General features: G+C 45.4%; 1 protein-coding gene across 3 annotated transcripts in view; it reads right to left on the reverse strand.

Annotated features, from left to right (window-relative positions):
- Positions 1–408: 408 nt before the first annotated feature.
- Positions 409–26,656, reverse strand: part of TAFA1 (TAFA chemokine like family member 1) — a 485,626-nt gene continuing 459,378 nt past the window's right edge. Inside the window, exons 5-7 of one of the 3 annotated variants that reach the window (XR_015878473.1) lie at positions 7,240–7,364; positions 4,864–4,932; positions 409–1,318 (exon numbers count right to left, since the gene is read on the reverse strand). Coding sequence is in view for 2 of the 3 variants with exons in the window: in XM_088473441.1 (XP_088329567.1) it covers positions 4,915–4,932; positions 7,240–7,364 (143 nt within the window). In the remaining variant the exon portion in view is untranslated. The remainder of the gene's footprint in view (positions 1,319–4,863; positions 4,933–7,239; positions 7,365–26,656) is intronic. The other 2 variants (XM_088473441.1, XM_088473442.1) reach the window with 2 other exon arrangements.

Genomic DNA, 26,656 nt, shown 5'->3' on the forward strand with positions numbered 1-26,656 from the left:
GGCACATTACATGAAGTTCAGGGCCGTAGCTAGGGTAGTGCGGCCGGTGCCAACGCTGTATATTATCATTCTCACTTGTAGCTTCCTCTTATTTCATCCCCAGCATCTCCTGGCCTCTCCTATCTCTTCCCTGGCCCTTCCCCATGAAGCCATGGCCCTTTTTTGGGTGCATTATATCCCTTTGAAAAATGAGGGGGGCACCAATGCTCTTTCTGGCACAGGGCACCAAAAAGTCTAGTTACAGCTCTGACAAAGTTGTACACTTTAATGCTAATTATCCAGGATTTGAAGAAATATTGAACAAAATTAACATATCTCATCAGTAAAATAATGCTTTAGAATTGTTTTGTAACACCAAACTGCAAACCCAAGGTAACCGTTACCAAGCATTGAAAAAGAAAATAAAAATCAAACAAAATAATGTTTATTGAGACTTTTACTGTTGAAGGAATAAGCAATTGCAAAACAGTGGAATTGACTAGGGATTACTGCAGATAGCCCCGGTTATACAAATCCTGCCAACATTCTATGTACACCAATAATAATACATTTATACACCACCAGCGATGGCGTACACCAATGAACCTCTCGTTAGAAATTCTCAAACGCCCAGTGTCCTGTTTAAAAATGTCCCTCTCTGCTGACCTTCCTGTAAAAAATACTTAATTGAAAGATGCGGGAGCGACCATTTTAATAAAAATGTTTACATAATCAAAGCCTGCATGCTGTAATCACACATGAATAAAAAGCCTCCGAAACACAATAGAAAAAAATAAAATAAAATAACATATTTCATCAACATGTTCATCCGGATTTAAAGGAAGATCGTGATTCCCAATATGCGTTGACGCTTCTCAGCGTCTGACGGAAAGTATGATCGATGTACAGTACAGGCAGTTTTTCCCTTAGCGATATAAACATTATACTGGCCCTTTAAAGGGAAGGAAAGACTCTTTCATTTGTCAGTCATGGGTTCTTGAGATATATACATGATTTGTAGATGATATAAAGTTGCAAATCCATAGTGACAAGATTCCTTGTTTCAACACAAAAAGATTCAAAAATGTTCCGCCCTGTTCTTGGCAAAGTCAAAGGGTAGTCTGAGATTTTTTTTTTTTTTGCTCCGCGTGACGATCCTATTTCACATAGTGAAACCACTAAGAGTTTTCCGATAAAAAGTCAAAGTGCAAGTGAAGACATTTGGCTTATAAATCCTTAGTGTGTGTTTTTCTTTTTGAATGAAAGTCTATGGCCTTCCTCACTCATTAGCAGGGCCTTGCGATGACGATCAGGAAAAAGATTAGGATCTTGGGTGGATCTAAAAAATAATACACAAAGAATATAAATAAATGACTGGAAAAAAATGCTAAACAATAAAAAATTTTTTTTGATTTCTCTGAATGTGACATAAAAAAAAGGAAATCAAACAGCCTAAAATATATACAGTGTGAAATAATGAAAGTTGTCATCTTTAACATCGGTTACATTATTAGATGAATTGTTATAAATTGAGAGTATTTGAACTTTTTCAAATCACACTATTGTGTTGCAATTCGTCACTTGAACGATTACATTTATCACAGATGTTTGTCTAATAAAAGTACTATTAACAGTAAACATTATTTGATATTTATGCAATAAATAATTTGAAAAATACTTTATCAAAATCTATAAAAAGTATAAAAATAAACCTAGCCTGTTGAAAAATGTACCTAAAAAGAAAATCTGCTACTGTACAGTATATATTTTCTCAGGCTCCTACAGTTTCATAGGGGCACATTCAATAAAGCACCTGGTTACGACGCAATGAGCGGCGGTAGACCAAACAATGACTATTTTAGGGATACCTTGCCTGTTTTTTGCTTGCACTACCATGGGATTCGAGAATACACAAGCAAGATTTTTTCCAGATAGTCCACATACTGTTAGCATAATGCTAAATAAATATGCCCTTGAAACTAATTGAATCCAATCCAATCACCCAACCATACATCATATTTATACACACACAATATATATTTAGACAGCAAGGTTCTGCGGTAGTTAGCCTTGCTCACAACACTGAGGTCATGGGTTCAATTCCAAACGGGGACGGATATGTGTGGAGTTTGTATGTTCTTCCTGCATGTGGATTTCATGCAGGTGCTCCAGTTTACCCCCCACCAGTGTTAATCTTTGTCAAAAGCCAATTAACTTGCCAGTATGTGTGTGGGATCAGGGTTGGACTGGCCCACAGGGGTAAAGGGGAATTCCCCAGTGGGCCCCACTGTCTGGGGGCCCCAACCTTCCTCTAAGTGTCAGGTTCCAGACTGCGCACTCAAATTATTCTGTACATTGTTACTCTATTGGAGGATTGGTTACCTGGTGGAGCAGGACCATGGATAAACATGGGTTCCTGGTGCACTTCTAAAGAAACTACAGCAAGATTTGCCTAATGGTTAGCTAAGCAGCTGTAGTAGCTAGCTAAATCCCCTCTGGTGGCTGACCACACCCCTTAAGCATGGGCCCCTAGCACTGCATACCCCACATGGGCCCTTTACGCCCCAGTCCGACACTGTGTGGGATGAAAACAGAGCACCTGGAGGAAACCCTTTGCAGACGGAGGCGAACATACAAACTCCACGCAGACTGGGCCCTGGTTGGAATTGAACCCATGACTTCAGTGCTGCAATGCAGGAAGCTAACCGTTCCTCTACCATGCTGCACAGACACATGGAAGTTTTATCTTTGAGCTGTTTCATATACGATGAGACAATGATATGCAGCATGTAGAGTGACTGTCAGAGTGTAGCCAATATAGAGCTTCTTGTTCTGATTTCACTGACAAAGACTGACAAACACAGCCGAATCGCTCGCATGGAGCTCGGGCGTTTGTTTATCTCACAGCTGTTTCCTACTAAAGTAGATCCAAGTTATATACACGGCACACAATATTAATTATGTATGTGCTCTGTTACAGTGCATTTCACTCCTGACAACTGATGCTTGTTTGTGGCTCTATAGTCAGGGGCATTCCAGTGCTGAAGAGTATTACGCCTCCCTTGTACTGTATAAAAATAATGTAGTTACCAGTAAAATAATGTAAGCAGTAAAGAGTGTGATGGCATAATAGCAAAAACTGTCGCTCTTTCTCAAGTTTCTCAGAGTAAGGGGTATATTTACTAAAGTGAGAGTTTTTAGAAGTGGAGACGTTGCCCATAGCAACCAATCAGATTCTACTTAACCTTTAATTATCACCTTCTAGAAGACAATAGCTAGAATCTGATAGGTTGCTATGGGCAACATCTCCACTTCCAAAAACTCTCACTTTAGTAAATTTACCCCCTATGAGTGGAGAGAATTGTGCAGCTCGGATTGTAAAGAACTTGTAAGGCAGCAGTCCAGGCAGGCAGTATGGTCTATTCATGGGAAGAATAAACTGTAGATTAGGAGGAGATGTATGAAACCTTCTAATGAAGACAAGTGGAGAAGTTGCCCATAGCAACCAATCGGACTATAGCTATCATTTATCTTGTTCATTCCATGGGGGAAATGTAAAGCCTTTGAGAGAAATAGAGTGGATAGAGATAAAGTACCAACCAATGAGCTCCTGTCATATTTCAAACACAGCCTGTAAAATGACAGCCAGGAGCTGATTCATTGGTACTTTATCTCTCTCCACTTTATCTCTCTCAAAGGCTTGATACATCTCCCACATATAATGATAGCTAGGGGTAAATTTACTAAGAAGGGAGTTCTATATAACTTCTTAATAGAACTCCCATCTTAGTAAATGTACCCCCTAGTATCTGATTGTTTGCAATGGCCAACTTCTCCACTTGTCCTAATCGGGAAGCAGTCAGGAAGCCGGCGGACGCAATGCCGACCACCGGCTTCCCGACTGTCTAATCCCGGCAAGTGTCATTAGACCTACGCCGGGTGCCCGACACCCGGCTTACCGATCGAGGGTAAGCCGGGCGCCTGGCGCGGACTGCCGCGCGGGGGGGAGGGCTTGTGGTGGGGGCGGTCAGGTTTGGGGCTCCCGGGGGGGACTTAGGGTTAGGCTAGGGGAAGGGTGGGTTACGGTTAGGCACCCCTGGGGGGAGGTTAGGGTTAGGCACCCCCCAAGAGACTTAGGGTTAGGCTGTGGGGAAGGTGGGGTTAGGTTTAGGCACTTAGAGGGGGGTTAGGGTTAGGCACCCCCCAGGAGACTTAGGGTTAGGCTGCGGGGAAGGTGGGGTTAGGGTTAGGTACTTAGAGGGGGGTTAGGGTTAGGCACTTGGGGGGGAGGTTAGGGTTAGGCACCCCTAAGGGAGGGTTAGGGGGTAGAATTAGGTTAGTTGTACTTACCTTAGGGATGATCGGGATTTCCTCATTTGCCGGTCTGCCGCTGCCAGGACTAGAACCGCCGGCCGTGTGGCCGGCGGTAAATCATACTGATTCCATCCTAATCAGATGGTTTGATATATCTCCCCCAAAGTGACATCACCATTGTTCACAGTTTCCCGGGAAATATAAAACAAAATATTTTCATTTTGAAAACTCCATTTAACATTATAATTATAATACATAATGAACAATTATGGAAATACTAATAGGACCAGATACTTTAGATGGTTTAAAGGGGAGAGGGAGAGGGTGGATAAACAAATGAAGGGCATCTAAGTGGTAAAAAACAGATTACACTTTAAAAAAAAAAAGGAAAACAAGATGTGTAAGCTGCAGCGAGGTAACATAGTCTCCATATAGTCATTCTTGCTGCAAACCTAGGATGCCTACTGGTAATGATGACTATGGGTTTTATTCAAATAAACAAAAAAAATCAAGAAAGACAACAGTGACCGGCAATGGTACGGCTAATTATCAGTGTAACAGTAACTGTACCTACTAGGTTTCAGGGCCTCTCAGATGCCATCGTGCCTTGCATGAAGGTGGTCATGAGTGACCCTGAAACTTAAAAACAAAACAAAAATGTAAACCTCGCCCGCCAAAAATGAAACATGTTGCATCTTAATATTAAAAAAAAGAAATCTCCCACACCAAAAAAATAAAATAACATAAATCACTTATATCACTTTGTTTTAGGTACATGAAGTGCTAATAAAATGTTCAATTCTGAAATTAGTAGACAAATGGGTTATATATAGATATTATCTGTTGCATGTTGGGATAAAACATGTTACGTATGCAAGAAGTTAACGTCTAAGGGTGGGATTCAGCAGCAGACGCATTTCTGCTATTTACTCAGATCGGGCGATTTTTTGCCATTGCGCATATGTGTAATTCGCACTGCGCACGGGTCGCAATCACCTTGCGATTACGTATGCACATTGGAATCACTCGCAAGGTGAATGTCATGCGGTCAGTGTTTGGGGGATGTAACGGGGGTGGTTAGGTAAACGCAGGCGTGTGTGACCTTTTAAATGCCGTTCCGTGGGCGTGCATTTGCCATTGCGATTGCTTTCGCAGCACAAGACCTCTCTGCGTGCGAGAAGAGCTGCAGTATTTGAGATAGGACAGACCTGCCGCAATGGTTGCTTTGCTGTCCGATCTGCGTTGATGTTACCGATGTTGCCCGGGTCAGCTTTTGAACAATTAGCATATTTTTACAGCTGCGTTCCGTGCTAAATAGCAGCTGGGATCGCATTAGCGTCTCCTGCTGAATCAGGCCTTAAAGATTAAATACCATTTGTCATATCATTCCTACAGGCTATATATAACGTAATACAATGACCTATCCCATAGTAACCACGGTAACCAATCAGATATTATCTTTCAGCTCACATAAATTAGTCTAATGGAAGCAACTTTTAGATTAGTTGCTGGAGATTGTAAGAGGCTACTTGAATAATGACTATTTATCCCTATTTTCCAAGGACTGTCCCAGCTTTTAAAAATATATGCCAAGAAATGTGTCCCTGTAATTGCTGCAATTTTTCTATTTATTAACAAACTCTGCAGTATATTATTATATAACCGTGTTGAACGAACATGTCCTGATAGGGAGTATAGCGCACTTGGACACTATGTCAAATTACAGACGACTATGTATTCATTCCAGGATATTATACAGTATACAGTAAAACTACTCATGTTAACAATTCTCTGCTTGAATGCATACATACTGTATGAAGTACCCGAGGCCTGTAATCTATTACTACATGTCTTTGCAGTCTTGAACTTAGATCATTTTGGGTCTAATTTAGGGTAGGCTGCAATTTTGAACTCCCGAACCTAAATGTAATATTTATGTATATCTCATGAGGCAGCACTGAAGATATGCTAGTTATTATCACAATGATGACAAAGACTGCCTTTTAAGTAGAAGGTAAATAAATAAATCAACCAACTTAGCGCCCCATCCCCAGTACTCAGAAATCAGCAGCAGTACTAATATTCCGGGCTAGTTACTGCTAATACAAGGGGACACCCAGACAGCACCAGCTTATGCTAAGTTTGGGTGGTCACGTTTTTAATGGGAGACCCACGGGCCCTACGAGTTTAAATAGATATTTAGAAATACATTGAAATAACGTATGTAATCAGGGTAAATACAAATATTTTTTTCAGATTTTAGTAAGCGAGATACCTGTTCTGCCTGTAATTCCTATTGAGAGGTTCAGTGGGACGTGATTGAAAGAAACGCCAGGCGTTTGCATGAAACCTTGTGATATTAATATGTAGCGTATATCTCAGGGTGGGATAGAAATCTCTGATAAGTTCTTACGGGTAATGTATTCTAGCCCAAGTCTTTTCTTCTTTTTATTCCTGTGCAATTTAAAATCCGCTCACAAGATCATTTGTCGGTGCTGATGCTTGTATGTAAAACGCAATGATTTTTAATTATTAAATATCAGTCCCCAGGAGAGTGACCAGTCTAACTATTTATATAACATTGTTCTTTTTCTATGGAAAACATCAACCTAATACACTAGTTTTTTTAAATAGATTTATTTTTACTACTAATAAAGAAGTACGTAAACATTTTAGGAAACTGCTATTGCAGGATGTAAATTAAACTGTTACGTTAGAGTATAATAATATAACAATTTCCTCTCTAAGGGGTAGATGTACCAAGCCTTAGGGAGAGAAAGTGGAGCGATAAAGTACCAATCAGCTCCTAACTGTCATGTTACAGGCTGTGCTTGAAAAGTGACAGTTAGGAGCTGATTGGTTGGTACTTTATCTCCATCCACTTTATTTCTCACCAAGGCTTAGTACATAGACCCCTGTGTTTCCTGAGGACCAGGTGATACTTACTCGTGTGGTCTTTATCTTATTGCCAGTTGCACACATCCATCCTGAGTTATCTGGGAGGGTCTTACATTCTTCCCCTTCTAAGCATGGCTCCATCTCACACCACCACTTTCCAATAACTATTGAAGCTGTTGAAATAAAGAATACTGAGTGTTATGCTCTGAACATTATGGGATATTATACAATCGATTGAAGTGTAGTTTAAAATACATCTGTTATATTATTGAGACAATTAGCCCCGAAGTCCGGCCCGATCTCGGCACTTATCGGGGATTTCTTTTCGGGACCTGATGTGGAGCAATGGCAAAAACACATAGGTAGGTGAACCTATCACGGATCCTATGTGTTTTCGGCTGGCAGGGGACAGCGTAGAGGTGACACAGGGAGCTCAAGGGCAATTTTGAAGATCAAGGATCAGGACTTTAGGATGTTATTATTATTATTACAATACAACTGCTTTGTATCACATTGTCATCTGTCCTGGCAGGGAAATTTTCCCTGGAGATGGCTTTTCCACCTGCAGATGATTGCACCTCCCAGACGGATTTACCCCTAACTCTAATGAATCCCTGTGCATTCCATTATAGGTCCAAGGGCATGTAGAAGCCAATCAATAAATGCCTTGAGCACTATAGATATAAGCTTAAACAAGCAGTACTGTGCTTCAATGGGCGGAACATTAAAATGAAACATAAAAAACTTGAAAACCAGACACAGACTATACACACGCTTAGCACAACCCTATGACGGAGCTATCAACAGTGCCCCTACGCCCTCACTCTGTGGTTCTGAGCCTTTACGTGGTCTGGAGTATGTGCAGTGAATCCCTGTGTTCAACAGGTAGATGGCAGAAGCATGTCTAGAACCGCAATCATTATTGTCCATTCTACATCATTAATATGCTGTATATATAGCACATTGCTCCTGTATTTTGCTATTATAGTAACATATATAGTAAGGAAAACTCATACATATAATTTCATGCAATCAACATAGCAGCACTTAAGATGCACAGTCCCGATATTAGGAGTAATGCTAATTAGCCTTAGCTAACAAGCTGCGTCTAATTACGTTGCAAGATCTTTGACACAAATGTGAAAAATTCCCACAGAAGAGATGTTGGTTAATATACCGTGTTTCCCCGATAATAAGACCTACCCCGAAAATAAGCCCTACCCTTAATTTTGTAACCCGGTCCAAATTAAGCCCTACCCCGAAAATAAGACCTACCTGAATCTCATTTTGAGCTGGGAACGCTGCAGAGACCAGCGTTCCCAGTCATGCAGTGCGCGGGTGACGCCATGACGTCACCCGCGCGCTTAGGATCCTGTGCGGCCGCGCCTGCTGGATCATGTTAGATCCAGTCAGCGCGCAAGTGAGAGCGACATCCCAGACGGCGGCGAGTCAGGTAAGTGCACTGCAATAAGGGACACTGCTACATGGGGGCCTGCAAGGGGGGGCCTGCATAAGGGTCACTTCTACAAGGGGGCCTGCAAGGGGGGGCCTGCACAAGGGTCAATTCTACAAGGGGGCCTGCAAGGGGGGGGGGCTGCATAAGGGGCACTTCTACAAGGGAACCTGCATAAGGGGCACTGCTGTCGATGTTAATTAATATAAGACCTACCCCGAAAATAAGCCCTATGGTGTTTTTTTGAACAAAAAAAAAAATAAGAGTGTCTTATTATCGGGGAAACACGGTAGAAATTGATTTGCAATTCATGATAATTTCAAAATTAGAGCTTAACTGCATGAATCAATGGAAAGCCAACTTTATTGCGTAACCGACAAGAACATAGAGGCTTTTACCTGTTCCGGGCCATTTATCCGTCCTTACCCTCTTATTGTCAATTACCGCCATCCCCACAGAATGACCTTATGGGAACGGCAGCTTAACTGAATTTTTCAAGCAGCAGAAAGTCAAGCTTTTGGCCGCTAGGTTAGGGCATCTACATGTGGTATAACCGATAAGAACCTCACTGATAGCAATGGCAACTCCGCAAAGCTTTTTTGTCTTCAACAGGCAGCTGCTTCACGAGCAGTTTTCACATTAACCCTTTGCTGGAAGCAACACAGAAAAGGACTATACGCTGGATCTCACTGGATAGGGGAGTGTGGGCAAATTGTGGTATAATAGTAAGTATTGCTGCAAAATTCCGTAATTCTAAAGGAAACATTTCTAATAATACATAATGCCCTAAGAAGCACTTATCAAAGACAGAAAACTGTACAATTGACATGCCCATTGTTGCTGTCACTTCTCTAATACCAAACACTACACCAATCTCCATTCTTTGTAATCCATAAGCAATTGGAAAAGCAGAGTAAAGTTGTCGATCGTACACTGGCTCTCACTCAAAAATTCTATTCAATATTATGATGAATATAGTCAAATTTAATGAAATGTCTCTTTATGTATTAACAATATATTAGAATCCTAGGAGTTAGGAGGTAAGCACTACAAAAGAAAAATAAGTACCATGGCCACTTACTACAGTAGTAACAAAATCTAGGGATTTGAAGACGGTGTTATTCTAACACAATCTTTTTGGACCTGGATTTTTAAGTACAGACGTAAGAAGATTTCATATCAATTTGTAATTTTCTGCATGATTTACATTCAAATGTATTGATCAAAGTCATTGTTTTTAAATATACCAATTATTTGTTTGTTTTTGCTACACATAGGGGCTATTTCTGAGTAGGAGACAAAGCAAATAGAAACAAGTAACTTTGCACCTGGACAAACCATGTTGCACTGCAAGGGGTGCAAATACATTTATTATTTTTGCATGCAGGGTAAATACTGGCTGCTTTTGCATGTAGCCCACAAAATGCTGGACAGCTTTATTTTTACAATGCATCTGAGATGCCAAGATGCACAGTTACTGGCTTTTTTGCTTTTGCTCCATAATTAGAATCAGCCCCGCAGAGTGGATCATGAAACAGAGTAATTTTGTTCAATTTTTGTTATTTCAAATTCTGGCAGTTGAACTGTAAGATAAACGCCTAATTGCTAATGATACATAATAATCAATCGAGTACATTCCATAATACCGCATTCCCAATCTGTATTCATTATTATGTAAGTGGTGTAGTTAAAGGCCAGAGTTTTAATCATTTGCGTGACATTACCCTTCATGATTTAGTGGTGAAATTGGCTACTACAAATGTAACCCCAGGTATTTCAAAAACATAAATAAATGTATACACTTCCATAATAAATTATGTGTATTAAGAGAGTTTGAATAGACAGTAATGTGGGCTCCTAAATTTCCCTGTGGCTTTGACAGGAGGGATTCCAGCTTTGGTTTTTAGCAAAAAAAATAAAATAAAATATATATATATAAATGCACAGTATATGGCATATGGGTGAAAATACGCTCACTTTGTATGCACTTTTTTTTAGGTGTCACTTAAGCCCCATGATGCTCCAGGAAATGGCGTAATTTTCCCAATTATTTGATCTCCTGGGCATACGCAGATCTTTGAGAAAATGCCTCCCCCGAGTATTTGACCTTAAAGGTTCGCCCTACAATATACAGGAGAATTCATTCATTATTCATTAAATTCTGCAAAATGGAAATGGAAAACAAATGTACCGAGGAACAGCAAAATCGCAAGTAGAAGATTGTGAGCCTGATTATAAGTCGCATGATACTTTGTTGTGAGCATGCGTCGCGGGCTGCATGTGCGTCTTTACGAGTGTGAGAACGATTTGGAGTGATACATACATAGTTGCCAAGTCCGCTTATAACAAGCAGAATTGGGCTTCTTGTTTTTTGCAAGTTGCTTGCTTTTGGGCTTGTTTTTTTTTTAAGGTCGCTTGTTTTTTTTGTGTGCATTGCCAAGGCACCAGGGGCGTATCTATAATGGGTGCAGGGTGTGCGGGGAACACGCGCCCCTGGGTCCAGGGGGGCCCCGCACCGCACACCCTGTACCCATAATATTACTTACCTCTCCGGAGTTCCACATCGGCGCGGGGGTCCGGCGCTGTAAAACGACTGGAAAATGGCCGTGGCGGCAATTTTCCCCGTCGTTTGCGCACGCGCAGTACAGGGAAAATGGCCGCTGCGGCCATTTTCCCGGTGATCTGTGCATACACTATAGACTTTGGGCATACTCTAGTGCCCAGAGTCTATAACTCCGGCGCTGGCCGCGTACAGCTCAGTGCGCTGCCGGCCGCCGGGCAGAGAGGAGGGGGCCCATGTCGGAGACTGCTCACGGGTCCCCTCCTCTCTAGAAACGCTCCTGGGAGGCACCCCTGGAGGTAAGTGTGTGTGTGTGTTTTGCACTGGTAGTGACAGAGGGAGGGGGGAAGGCTGTGTCTGGGGAATAGAGGGCAGTAGCCAGTGGACAGGGTGAACTTGGAGGGGGCAGTCACGAAGGAGAGGTAAACTAGATGATAGAAATGAGGAAGGTACATGGGGGCGAGTTAAAATGACTGAGGCTGTTAAAAAGAGGGGATAATGGAATTAGACAGGTGACAGGAATGAAGGAGGTAAAGAAGAGGGGTGATAGGAATGGGGAGTCAGGTAAAGGAAAGATGGGTACACACACTAGATGATATGTTGCCTGATCCTGCTGATTGGGCTGACATATCGTCCACATCGGCCAGTGTGTACCCACTATGCGCGACCCTGCGCACTCCCATGGGTCGTCCATAGGGGTCGTTCCGTCGGCCTGCATGTAGGGCCGATGAAACGACCCAGATGCCGACGCTGGCATAGTGGATGGAGCCGGTGCCCGACATATCGGATGTTTGATCACCACATCGTGCAGTTTGTATCGACTGCCCAATATATATTGCGTGGTCCAGCATCGCATCGCTGGGTACACACATCGGCAAGTGTGTACCCAGCTGAAGATTGGCAAGGGAATGAGGTATGAAACGAGGGAGGAGGTAAAAATATGGAGGCTGGTGGAGAGGGAGAAAAGCAATATAGGCAGATAAGGCTGTGCACACACTAATATATTTAGGTTAGAGAAGAGGGGGAATAAAGGAAGTTAGGCAGGTAGAGAGTGAGGACAAAGAGACACCCCCATTAATTGGGCTTTTTATTGGGTTTTTTAGGATCGTTTTGGGCTTTTTTTTACTTTTAGGTTGCTTGTTTTCCATTTCAAAGTTGGCAACACTGGATACATATCTCAGCCGTTTCTCTTCGGCTGATAGATGGGTGTCTCTGCATGGCAATGGGTCACTACAATGCAACACTTAGTGCAGCTTCGCTCATTTCTAAGGATGGCACATGATTATGGCCAGTGTAGTTCATTTACTTTTCTTCTGGTCTTCTCTACAGTGCAAAGATAATTTCACTTGCTATTTAAACAGTAGAAAAATATGTATTTTCTATCTGCTGTTCAAATAGCAACTATCTCCAATTTCCAAAGACAAAGGCAGGTTTATAATATTTGTCTTCAGAGTTTGTTAACTTTATTTCTTTTCTTTTTTTTTTTCATTAAAAAAAAAATCAGGCCGACTGCACCATAACGTAGGGCTCATTTGAAATAAAAAAGCAGAGCACCAAAGTTCCAGGAGTTATTGCAAGTTTTGATTATACGTTCCACTACACACTTTATGTAGATCCCAGATAAGGTCTAATAGATTCCCATATATCTGTTTTGTGTGTGCCAAGAGTCAGGATTACGGCAAAATGTCCAAATAAGGATATTGCCCTGGGAAACTATCCTACAGTAGCATTGCTCTTGATCTTTAGACAGAATATAATTTATTGCTCTTATATTATTACCATACTGAGTGGTGTAGAACTGTTATCTGATTGTGCAGTGCAAGGTAAGTGTAGGCCAAGAACACAGGGCTGTAACTAGGGGAGTTTGAGCTGCACCACCACCTAGGGTGCAGGAGGACCTGGGGGTGGCACAGTCAATGGCCCACAGCACCTACATTTGGCTTGCAGGGTGCCTGGTACAGCACCCTGCAGCCTTTAGAGCCACATGAAGTGTAGTGCCCTTTTTACTGGTGCTGGTGGCCCCACTCCCTAAGCATGACTTCATGACATCACATATTCGGGTGGGCCGCTACAAGGTGGAATGTCCTCCTGGACTACTGAAGAAAAGAAGGTTCCCATTTAATTTTCAAAGGGCAAAACAACATATGTTTGTATTTAATCTGTATTCATATTTTGTTTTGAATTCAATTACACTTTATATGGAAAATGCATCTTTCCATGTATTAACCTTCAAGACACTATTCTCTTTTGTTTATAAAATACTTTGTTATATTATTATATTGTGTACAAGTAGGGTAATGTGTTAAAGCATTTACTACAGACACAGGGCCTGATTCAGACCCGGACGCTATTTGCGGACGGTCGTTCCAAAAAAGGGGCCGGCTATTTAAATTGAGCGCTCGCTCTTTGCGGTTTGTTGACGCCTCTATGTCTGAGCGAGCGAATGAAAAATGCGCTCGCTATTTTGTAAAGATGCCCCTTTGCCGTTCGCAACACACATCATCTCCTGTATTTATTAGATTAATCGGGAACATCGAAAGGCATCTGAACTTCTCGCAGTGGTTGTGGTAGGATTTTCCTACCGCAATCACTGCGAGCAGTTCAGGCTAAAAGACAACCAAGTGACGTGGTCGATGATGCTCCTTTACTAATTATGCACTCCCATTAAACGCCCTTTTTACCATTTGGCACGCCTGCGTTCGGATCTCCACCTTCCCCTGTTACCACCCACAAACGGTACATTCTGTCAATCAAATTAGTAGCCCCTCGCTGTTTTGCGAGCGCACGATTTCTGACCGCAATGACTCATTTGCGTATGCGCATTACGTCCCATACTCATGCGCAGTTGTGCGAACTAGCGGCCGCTTACGAGCGGCTCTGAATCAGGCCCACTGTCCAGCCTCATCTCTACGCTATTGCTAAGCTTTCTTGATGTCATCTTTACTATTGTGGAGATATGCCTGGAGCATATGCTGCTGTTTGTAGAGCTTGAGAGTAGTCTGACGCAAAATAAGCACATAAATATACTTTTCCCTAAGTATGTTCACTTCCGAACAGCATTTGCTATCTACATTAATGATGACCGTAAGTTACCTCTTCTCACACCTGTGGCTTTATTCCTCTCTCTCCCTCTCTCTCTCCCTCCTCGTCTTTCTTCATGCAGGCCTTCCCCCACCTTGCTCATCCTACCACCACCTCCAGTCCTCTCCATCTATCTCCCCCCGCATTTGCCGACCCCCTTCCTGCAGTTCAATACCCACGTCTTCCACTGAAATTCTCTCTAGACCTTGCAGCTCCTCCCCACCTCTCATCATATTTACTGCCTCTCCAAGAATGTCCGCTGGAATCCCAATTTGTTGGTGACCTTCCGGAATCCAAAGACAGGCTGGCAATGTTCTTTAAGCCAGAAAAATTTACACAAAGTGGTATCACCATAATACTATCACAGAACAGAATGAATTGTAATTCAGATACTATTTGTTGTATTTAAATATAGCACATTAGACAGCATTTGCATATACTCAGAGAACAGCAGAACAATGAGAACTGTGACTCAAAACGTTTTAAAGCAGCAATAGGGTTGATGCATACCTCCCAACATGACCCTCTCCAGCAGGACACAATGCTCTGGTCCTGGACTTCCCTGATAATTTATGATTGGTGGAGGATCCAGGGGTGGGGCTGCGGTACAGTCCAAAATTCAAATAGGGGAGTCACACCAACTGCCAGTGAGTCCCAGCCAATTATGTTTGGCAGCGTGTGAAATGACAGTTGGTGTGGCTCCTCTATTTGACTTTTGAACTGTGCTGCAGCCCCACCTCTTACCAGGGAAGTCCAGGACCAGAGCATTGTCCCTCCTGGAGAGGGTCATGTTGGGAGGTATGTTGTTGTGTTTTTTTTTTTGCATTCACCACATTATCACAATGGATTGGTTCCCTCATGCATTGGAGACCTTACCACAAAACATCAGTCATTTCCCTACTGTGCTGCTCAGTTACTGCCGAAGATCTCAGCCTTTGGCAGCTTGGCATGCAGGGATGCAAACAGATGAGGGCCCAGGCCTGGCAGGTAGGAGCATCCTCCCCCACCCCCCTCCCCCCAAAGGTTGCATAGTCAAGATTTTCCACAACCTCGCATTTAGACAGTGCCCAGAATATGCTATAGGAGATGGCCACAAGATTCTTCTACCTGGGCCTAGAAGATCTCCTGGCAGCCCGGGCCACCCGACGGTACTAAACATACCCTTGGGAGGTACCAGATGCATTCATGAGTGGAGCCTGCAACTCTCTAAATTGTAACATAGCGTCAATACTCTACAAGGCAAACATAACTCCAAAAATCCCCCCACAGTCAACAGATCTGTTACAGTATATTTGACTCTTTATTTTAGGAACTAAGCCAATCACCGACAAGTTTCTTCTATGCTTTACAACAAAACAGGGTGATGGAGAGAAGAACGCACGTCACATGACCCAACAGACAAGTCACCTGACATCTGTAAATGTATTCACAAACATCACAAGATCTGCACAGCTCAGTAATACAGTACCTGATGCATTCTTATTACCAGGTATTACTGTAATCGGGCGTATCTATAATGGGTGCAGGGTGTGTGGGGCACATGGGCCCCTGGGTCCAGGGGGGCCCCGCGCCGCACACCCTGCACCCATAGTATTACTTACCTCTCCGGAGTGCAACATCGGCACGGGGGTCCAGCGCTGTAAAAACGACTGGAAAATAGCCGCCGCGGCCATTTTCCCCGTCGTTTGCTCATGCGCAGTACAGGGAAAATGGCCGCTGCAGCCATTTTCCTGGTGACCTGCGCATACTCTATAGACTCTGGGTGCACTCTAGTGCCCAGAGCCTATAACTCCGGCGCTGGCCGCGCACAGCTCAGTGCGCTGCCGGCCGCCGGACAGAGAGGAGGGGGCCCGTGTCGGAGACTGCACACGGGCCCCCTCCTCTCTAGAAATGCCCCTGACTGTAATGGTATAATGCTGATTTATTACCCATCTCTAGTTCTAGTTGACCTGCAGCACCCTCATCCCCACAGCACCTGGGGCAGTCACCATTCTCTATCCCCCCCTACCTTTCCGTGCTCCTGATTTCAATAGTAGAGTTAATCTAAAAAGTATGCTGCTACCCAATGCACATATTATGCAGGTCTGAAGAGCAGAGTGAATTGCTGCTCGGAGACCTCCAATCTAAATTTAGTGGCAAAGATACAAAGCAGAGATTTCTGCCAATGGCATATCAGCCAGGTGTTAGACAGAAGCCTGCAGCTTCCCAGCCCCATTCCCCTGCAGCTGCACTGCTCTTCCTATAACCGTACATGAAACACTGGAATAACGAGGGGAACAGCTTAGAATGTATGAGAACTGATACCTCCGGCGAACATTGTACTATGGGGAAGATGCATCAAACAAAATATTTATACTATTAATTATTGTAGGATCAGGGGCGTAACTGACAGAAGTACAAGGGATGTGGGCTCAGCGCTCTATGGAATGCCAAAACATGTACAGCTCCCTAACGCCATAGACGGGTTGGGTAGGATATGTCAACAATCATCATGTTGATATTCATGTTGATCTGGCCATCAGGTCGGTGTTGACATGTCATTCATCATGTAGACGGTGATGAAATGTCAACTAATCGTCCCTGGTGGCCTAGCGGTGACTTACCTGTTCCCGAAGGCTGCAGCGACATCTTCCAGGTTCCGATGGTCATGTGACCATCACGCCTACTAATTTATTACACATACCTCTGTGATCAAATGTGTCGGTTGTTTTAACTCAAGTGTGCGTGAGGCTGCGATGGTGTTCGACGTCACCGATGGTTTTGCAGTCTTGCTAAGGATTACGGATGTGTGTAAGGTAAAGTGGGCGTCCTTATGTTATGCTGCGACAATCACAATCACAATGGATTAGTATACTATCGCAGTGAGACTGTGTGCATAATCACTCTTGTAATCGCAGTTGTGATCCGTAATGAAACAGGCCCCGGGTCACCTACCGTGGCCATATGCAGTGTGAATTCTGTAAGACTATACAATAACAGGGGGACATCCGGGAAACAGCGAGGAATAAGTGGAACTCGCAGATTGACTTGCGGGAACTTCGCTCCTATCTACTAGATTATGGGAATACTGAATACATTTCTGCGCAGGGGCGTATCTATAATGGGTGCAGGGTGTGCGGGGAACACGGGCCCCTGGGTCCAGGGGGGCTCCGCACCGCACACCCTGCACCCATAATATTACTTAGCTCTCCGGAGTCCCACATCGGTGCAGGAGTCCGGCGCTGTAAAACGACTGGAAAATGGCCGCGGTGGCCATTTTACCATCGTTTGAGCATGCGCAGTACAGGGAAAATGGCCGCCACGGCCATTTTCCCGGTGACCGGTGCATTAATTATAGACTCTGGGCACACTCTAGTGCCCAGAGTCTATAACGCCGGCGCTGGCCACGCACAGCTCAGTGCGCTGCTGTCCGCCGGGCGGAGAGGAGGGGTCCCGTGTCGGAGACTGCACAAGGGCCCCCTCCTCTCTAGAAACGCCCCTGTTTCTGCGTGCAGCCATATAACAGCTTGTCTTCACATTTATTCTGCTTTATAGTCCGGCTTCTGCAGATTTAATTTAGGCAAATAAAAACAAGAAAGTCTAACCCACTTGGCAGCGATACAAATTCCTTCACAATGAAACTAAAAATCCTTGGAGGCTGCACATAACATCTTAAATGATCTGGACACCGTGCTCCTTTGAATTAAAAGCAGATCTGAGGATTTTCAGTTTTTACTAGGAGCTATTTCTCATTGCATGTAGCATACGAACAGCATAAGAATGCCAGAACCGGAGATGAAATTATACAATGCGACACTAACAATCACATCAGCTTCATCAAATTGCCATCATTAAAAAAAAAAAAAAGTTTGGCTTTTTTTTTTTTAAATGTTTGCAAGGCCTCCCTGTCATTTTAATTACTAGACTACGGTATAATATAATATGCAAAACTACACATAAAGTAGTGAATTGATAATGAAGATATTTGAAAAAAAAAAGCAATGTTTGCTTATAATAGATTCCTAAATAGCCCAAATTTTTGTACTCTGTGAAATGTATTCTGCCACTGTTGTGATTATTCGTGGACACCTGCATTAGATTCATCAGCAGTGACACAGTTTTTCTAGAAAATAAGCTCAATTTTTTTAAGCCTTTCCAGGAGATGTTCACCTCATTCCAGAGATAGCAGAAAATGTTACGTGTTTCGGAAGTGGTAATTAGCATTCGCTATTCTCAGTCCTAACCCAACCGTACCACTATGCAGAATAAGTAGACCTTAAATTTCTTGGTGCATCTGCAAGCGGACAGTACTGGGGAGTCTACAGTAACATTTACAAGAGTATCCCATAGGCTAACACCATCTTCAGATGATAAATCTGAAAATTAAACACCCTCCCATAGAAACCTAGGGGGGGCTGCTGTTGTGTTCTCTACTTCTTACATCCTGGGCAGTGCTGAATTTCCCACCAGGCATATGCCTAGGGGCTCCACTAGCTGGGGAGCAGTTCAGCAGTCCCCTGCATCCAAGCTTTCTAGTGCCCCAATCCAGCCGTGGCTATTTGGACACAGAACAAAGACTACATTCATGGGGAAGTTTCAGGAGTTTGGAAGATTAGGCTTGTATTGGGGAGAGTCTTAGAAGCATTCACATGTGCATGGAGCCCGGAGAGGGGGTTCTTAGCCCATGATAGACACCCGCAAAAGGCCAAAAAAACCCAAGAAGCTGGAGGGAGCAGAGCTTTGACAGAATCCCAAGGTTGGGGGAGCGGGTACCCAATAATATTTTACCTAGGGGTGGTCTGAAGACTAAATCCACCCCTGATCCTGCGGATCCTTAAAATTTGTGGATATCATACATATATTCTTTAATAAATATGCTCCTAAACCATTTATGTGGATAGACCAACTGTTGGTGACTGGCCACAATCTGTAATTGCAGGGGAGATGATCCTCGTTCCTGTCTACCAAGGGCTAAATGGACTATTTTTTGTAAAATGTTAGTGCAGTTATTACATCCAACATTGAGTGAGTCACTAATGAGCTCAGTGATGCCCCTGGTTCCTAGTGAACTGATTGGCTACATTAGTTCAGCCCACAAAATGGCAGACATTAACTGCATGGTGGCAACATCCAACAACACTTTGGGGTAGATTTTCTATTGGTTGGGTTATCAAAGCTGCCATTGATCGGTGGCTTTGACCAATGGATTTAAAGTGGCAACAAAAATGAATGCTAAACCAGGCTTGTTTAGCATTAATTTCTGTTGCCATTTTAAACCCATCAGCCAAAGCTGCCGATCATCGAAGGGTTTTGATAAACAGATGGGTAGTAAATCTAGCCCTTCTCAGTCTTACTAGCCTACTTTTCTGCAAGGTACAGGAAATTCCCAAATTTTGGTGGAGTACTCTCAGATGAACCCTCCCAGATCCCACCCATGTCCCTGCTACATAATGGCGCAGTGCACCGTGCCCCCAGGACTTGTCACTTGGATCTACCAAACATTGGCAAGTATGCTTTACATTGGCCAAATATATGCAGGAATGGGGAAGTAATGCTGGTCATCGCAGATAGGGCCTGCTTCAGAGATGTACACAAACCGATGGTTTGCATACATCAACGATGGCACAGGGACGGCATGTGTGGTGAACGGGTCTTACGAGATTGCTTTCAGTGCCCCCTATGCCACAGTCTGATGGACAGACTGTGGCTGTTTAGGGGCAGGGAAGGGGCAGCCACCGGGTCTGTATTACAAAATGGGGGCATGTCTTGCTTCTTGTTACCTTCCAGTCACCGTCCAGGAACGCCCCATACATTCCTGCCACCATCCGTCCAATTCTGTATAAAAGCAGAACGCAAGCGCAGTGCAATTCAGATGCATGTGCAGGTGAAAAACATTGCTCCACTGTGCCTAACATCACCGCAGAATCAGCGCAGCTGGAAAACATTGCTCCACTGTGCCCAACATTGCCACAGAATCAGCCAAGATAGAAAACATTGCTCCACTGTGCCCAACATCGCCACAGAATCAGCCAAGATAGAAAACATTGCTCCACTGTGCCCAACATCACCGCAGAATCAGCCAAGATAGAAATCATTGCTACACTGTGCCCAACATCACCGCAGAATCAGCCAAGATAGAAAACATTGCTCCACTGTGCCCAACATCACCGCAGAATCAGCCCAGACAGAAAACATTGCTCCGCTGTGCCCAACATCACCGCAGAATCAGCCCAGACAGAAAACATTGCTCCGCTGTGCCCAACATCACCATAGAATCAGCCCAGACAGAAAACATTGTTCCACTGTGCCCGACATCGCTGCAGAATCAGCCCAGATAGAAAACATTGCTCCACTATGCCCGACATCACTGCAGAATCAGCCCAGACAGAAAACAATGCTCCACTGTGCCCAACATCACCGCAGAATCAGTACAGACAGAAAACATTGCTCCACTGTGCCCAACATCACCGCAGAATCAGCCCAGACAGAAAACATTGCTCCACTGTGCCCAACATCACCACAGAATCAGCCCAGACAAAAAACATTGCTCCACTGTGCCCGACATCACCGCAGAATCAGTGCAGACAGAAAACATTGCTCCACTGTGCCCGACATCACCGCAGAATCAGCCCAGACAGAAAACATTGCTCCACTGTGCCCAACATCACCGCTGCATCAGCCCAGACAGAAATCATTGCTCCACTGTGCCCGACATCACCACAGAATCAGCCCAGACAGAAAACATTGCTCCACTGTGCCCGACATCACCGCAGAATCAGTGTAGACAGAAAACATTGCTCCACTGTGCCCAACATCAACGCAGAATCAGTGCAGACAGAAAACATTGCTCCACTGTGCCCAACATCACCGAAGAATCAGCCCAGACAGAAAACATTGCTCCACTGTGCCCAACATCACCGCAGAATCAGCCCAGACAGAAAACATTGCTCCACTGTGCCCAACATCACCGCAGAATCAGCCCAGACAGAAAACATTGCTCCACTGTGCCCAACATCACCGCAGAATCAGTGCAGACAGAAAACATTGCTCCACTGTGCCCGACATCAAAGCAGAATCAGTGAAGACAGAAAACATTGCTCCACTGTGCCCGACATCACTGCAGAATCAGTGCAGATAGAAAACATTTCTCCACTGTGCCCAACATCACCGCAGAATCAGTGCAGACAGAAAACAATGCTCCACTGTGCCCAACATCACCGCAGAATCAGCCCAGACAGAAAACATTGCTCCACTGTGCCCGACATCACCACAGAATCAGTGCAGATAGAAAATATTGCTCCACTGTGCCCGACATCGCTGCAGAATCAGCCCAGACAGAAAACATTGGTCCACTGTGCCCAACATCACTGCAGAATCAGTGCAGACAGAAAACATTGCTCCACTGTGCCCAACATCACCGCAGAATCAGCCCAGACAGAAAACATTGCTCCACTGTGCCCGACAACGCTGCAGAATCAGCCCAGACAGAAAACATTGCTCCACTGTGCCCGACATCACCGCAGAATCAGTGCAGACAGAAAACATTACTCCACTGTGCCCGACACCGCCGCAGCATCAGCCCAGACAGAAAACATTGCTCCACTGTGCCCAACATCACCGCAGAATCAGCCCAGACAGAAAACATTGCTCCTCTGTGCCCGACATCACCGCAGAATCAGCGCAGACAGAAAATATTGCTCCACTGTGCCCAACATCACGGCAGAATCAGCCCAGACAGAAAACATTGCTCCACTGTGCCCAACATCACCGCAGAAACAGTGCAGACAGAAAACATTGCTCCACTGTGCCCGACATCACCGCAGAATCAGTGCAGACAGAAAACATTGCTCCACTGTGCCCAACATCTCCGCAGAATCAGTGCAGACAGAAAATATTGCTCCACTGTCCCCAACATCACGGCAGAATCAGCCCAGACAGAAAACATTGCTCCACTGTGCCCAACATCACCGCAGAATCAGTGCAGACAGAAAACATTGCTCCACTGTGCCCAACATCACCGCAGAATCAGTGCAGACAGAAAACATTGCTCCACTGTGCCCAACATCACTGCAGAATCAGTGCAGACAGAAAACATTGCTCCACTGTGCCCAACATCACGGCAGAATCAGCCCAGACAGAAAACATTGCTCCACTGTGCCCAACATCACGGCAGAATCAGCCCAGACAGAAAACATTGCTCCACTGTGCCCAACATCACCGCAGAATCAGTGCAGACAGAAAACATTGCTCCACTGTGCCCGACATCACCGCAGAATAAGTGCAGACAGAAAACATTGCTCCACTGTGCCCGACATCACTGCAGAATCAGTGCAGACAGAAAACATTGCTCCACTGTGCCCAACATCACCGCAGAATCAGTGCAGACAGAAAACATTGCTCCACTGTGCCCGACATCACCGCAGAATCAGCGCAGACGGAAAACATTGCTCCACTGTGCCTGACATCACCGCAGAATCAGCCCAGACAGAAAACATTGCTCCACTGTGCCCGACATCACCGTAGAATCAGCCCAGACAGAAAACATTGCTCCACTGTGCCCAACATCACTGCAGAATCAGCCCAGACAGAAAACATTGCTCCACTGTGCCCGACATCACCGCAGAATCAGCGCAGACGGAAAACATTGCTCCACTGTGCCCGACATCACCGCAGAATCAGCCCAGACAGAAAACATTGCTCCACTGTGCCCAACATCACCGCAGAATCAGCCCAGACAGAAAACATTACTCCACTGTGCCCAACATCACCGCAGAATCAGCCCAGACAGAAAACATTGCTCCACTGTGCCCGACATCACCGCAGAATCAGTGCAGACAGAAAACATTGCTCCACTGTGCCCGACATCACCGCAGAATCAGTGCAGACAGAAAACATTGCTCCACTGTGCCCAACATCGCCGCAGCATCAGCCCTGACAGAAAACATTGGTCCACTGTGCCCGACATCACCGCCGAATCAGCCCAGACAGAAAACATTGCTCCACTGTGCCCAACATCACCGCAGAATCAGCCCAGACAGAAAACATTGCTCCACTGTACCCAACATCGCCGCAGCATCAGCCCAGACAGAAAACATTGGTCCACTGTGCCCGACTTCACCGCAGAATCAGCCCAGACAGAAAACATTGCTCCACTGTGCCCAACATCACCGCAGAATCAGCCCAGACAGAAAATATTGCTCCACTGTGCCCAACATCATGGCAGAATCAGCCCAGACAGAAAACATTGCTCCACTGTGCCCTACATCGCTGCAGAATCAGCCCAGACAGAAGACATTGCTCCACTGTGCCCTACATCGCCGCAGCATTAGCCCAGACAGAAAACATTACTCCACTGTGCCCGACATCACCGCAGAATCAGCCCAGACAGAAAACATTGCTCCACTGTGCCCAACATCACCGCAGAATCAGTGCAGACGGAAAACATTGCTCCACTGTGCCCGACATCGCTGCAGAATCAGCCCAGACAGAAAACATTGCACCACTGTGCCCAACATCACCGCAGAATCAGCCCAGACTGAAAACATTGCTCCACTGTGCCCAACATCACTGCAGAATCAGCGCAGACAGAAAACATTGCTCCACTGTGCTCAACATCGCCGCAGAATCAGTGCAGACAGAAAACATTGCTCCACTGTGCCCGACATCGCCGCAGAATCAGCCCAGACAGAAAACATTGCTCCACTGTGCCCGACATCACCGCAGAATCAGTGCAGACAGAAAACATTGCTCCACTGTGCCCAACATCACTGCAGAATCAGCGCAGACAGAAAACATTGCTCCACTGTGCCCAACATCACTGCAGAATCAGCACAGACAGAAAACATTGCTCCACTGTGCTCAACATCGCCGCAGAATCAGTGCAGACAGAAAACATTGCTCCACTGTGCCCGACATCACCGCAGAATCAGCACAGACAGAAAACATTGCTCCACTGTGCTCAACATCGCCGCAGAATCAGCCCAGACAGAAAACATTGCTCCACTGTGCCCTACATCACCGCAGAATCAGCGAAGACAGAAAACATTGCTCCACTGTGCCCGACATCACCGCAGAATCAGCGAAGACAGAAACATTGCTCCACTGTGCCCGACATCACCGCAGAATCAGCCCAGACAGAAAACATTGCTCCACTGTGCTCAACATCGCCGCAGAATCAGTGCAGACAGAAAACATTGCTCCACTGTGCCCGACATCACCGCAGAATCAGCCCAGACAGAAAACATTTCTCCACTGTGCTCAACATCGCCGCAGAATCAGCCCAGACAGAAAACATTGCTCCACTGTGCCCTACATCACCGCAGAATCAGCGAAGACAGAAAACATTGCTCCACTGTGCCCTACATCACCGCAGAATCAGCGAAGACAGAAAACATTGCTCCACTGTGCCCGACATCACCGCAGAATCAGCCCAGACAGAAAACATTGCTCCACTGTGCTCAACATCGCCGCAGAATCAGTGCAGACAGAAAACATTGCTCCACTGTGCTCAACATCGCCGCAGAATCAGTGCAGACAGAAAACATTGCTCCACTGTGCCCGACATCGCCGCAGAATCAGCCCAGACAGAAAACATTTCTCCACTGTGCCCGACATCACCGCAGAATCAGCCCAGACAGAAAACATTGCTCCACTGTGCCCAACATCACCGCAGAATCAGTGCAGACAGAAAACATTGCTCCACTGTGCCCGACATCACCGCAGAATCAGCCCAGACAGAAAACATTGCTCCACTGTGCCCGACATCACCACAGAATCAGCCCAGACAGAAAACATTGCTCCACTGTGCCCGACATCACCGCAGAATCCGCCCAGACAGAAAACATTGCTCCACTGTGCCCTACATCACCGCAGAATCAGCGAAGACAGAAAACATTGCTCCACTGTGCCCGACATCACCGCAGAATCAGCGAAGACGGAAAACATTGCTCCACTGTGCCCGACATCACCGCAGAATCAGCCCAGACAGAAAACATTGCTCCACTGTGCTCAACATCGCCGCAGAATCAGTGCAGACAGAAAACATTGCTCCACTGTGCCCGACATAACCGCAGAATCAGCCCAGACAGAAAACATTTCTCCACTGTGCTCAACATCGCCGCAGAATCAGCCCAGACAGAAAACATTGCTCCACTGTGCCCTACATCACCGCAGAATCAGCGAAGACAGAAAACATTGCTCCACTGTGCCCTACATCACCGCAGAATCAGCGAAGACAGAAAACATTGCTCCATTGTGCCCGACATCACCGCAGAATCAGCCCAGACAGAAAACATTGCTCCACTGTGCTCTGCATCGCCGCAGAATCAGTGCAAACAGAAAACATTGCTCCACTGTGCCCGACATCGCCGCAGAATCAGCCCAGACAGAAAACATTGCTCCACTGTGCCCGACATCACCGCAGAATCAGCCCAGACAGAAAACATTGCTCCACTGTGCTCAACATCGCCACAGAATCAGTGCAGACAGAAAACATTGCTCCACTGTGCCCGACATCGCCGCAGAATCAGCCCAGACAGAAAACATTGCTCCACTGTGCCCGACATCACCGCAGAATCAGCCCAGACAGAAAACATTGCTCCACTGTGCCCGACATCACCACAGAATCAGTGCAGACAGAAAACATTGCTCCACTGTGCCCGACATCACCGCAGAATCAGCCCAGACAGAAAACATTGCTCCACTGTGCCCGACATCACTGCAGAATCAGTGCAGATAGAAAACATTGCTCCTCTGTGCCCAACATCACCGCAGAATCAGCCCAGACAGAAAACATTGCTCCACTGTGCCCGACATAACCGCAGAATCAGCCCAGACAGAAAACATTTCTCCACTGTGCTCAACATCGCCGCAGAATCAGCCCAGACAGAAAACATTGCTCCACTGTGCCCTACATCACCGCAGAATCAGCGAAGACAGAAAACATTGCTCCACTGTGCCCTACATCACCGCAGAATCAGCGAAGACAGAAAACATTGCTCCATTGTGCCCGACATCACCGCAGAATCAGCCCAGACAGAAAACATTGCTCCACTGTGCTCTGCATCGCCGCAGAATCAGTGCAGACAGAAAACATTGCTCCACTGTGCCCGACATCGCCGCAGAATCAGCCCAGACAGAAAACATTGCTCCACTGTGCCCGACATCACCGCAGAATCAGCCCAGACAGAAAACATTGCTCCACTGTGCTCAACATCGCCACAGAATCAGTGCAGACAGAAAACATTGCTCCACTGTGCCCGACATCACCACAGAATCAGTGCAGACAGAAAACATTGCTCCACTGTGCCCGACATCACCGCAGAATCAGCCCAGACAGAAAACATTGCTCCACTGTGCCCGACATCACTGCAGAATCAGTGCAGATAGAAAAC

This window comes from Taudactylus pleione, unplaced genomic scaffold, assembly GCF_031769625.1.
Source record: "Taudactylus pleione unplaced genomic scaffold, aTauple2 ptg000135l, whole genome shotgun sequence".
Lineage (NCBI taxonomy): Eukaryota > Metazoa > Chordata > Amphibia > Anura > Myobatrachidae > Taudactylus > Taudactylus pleione.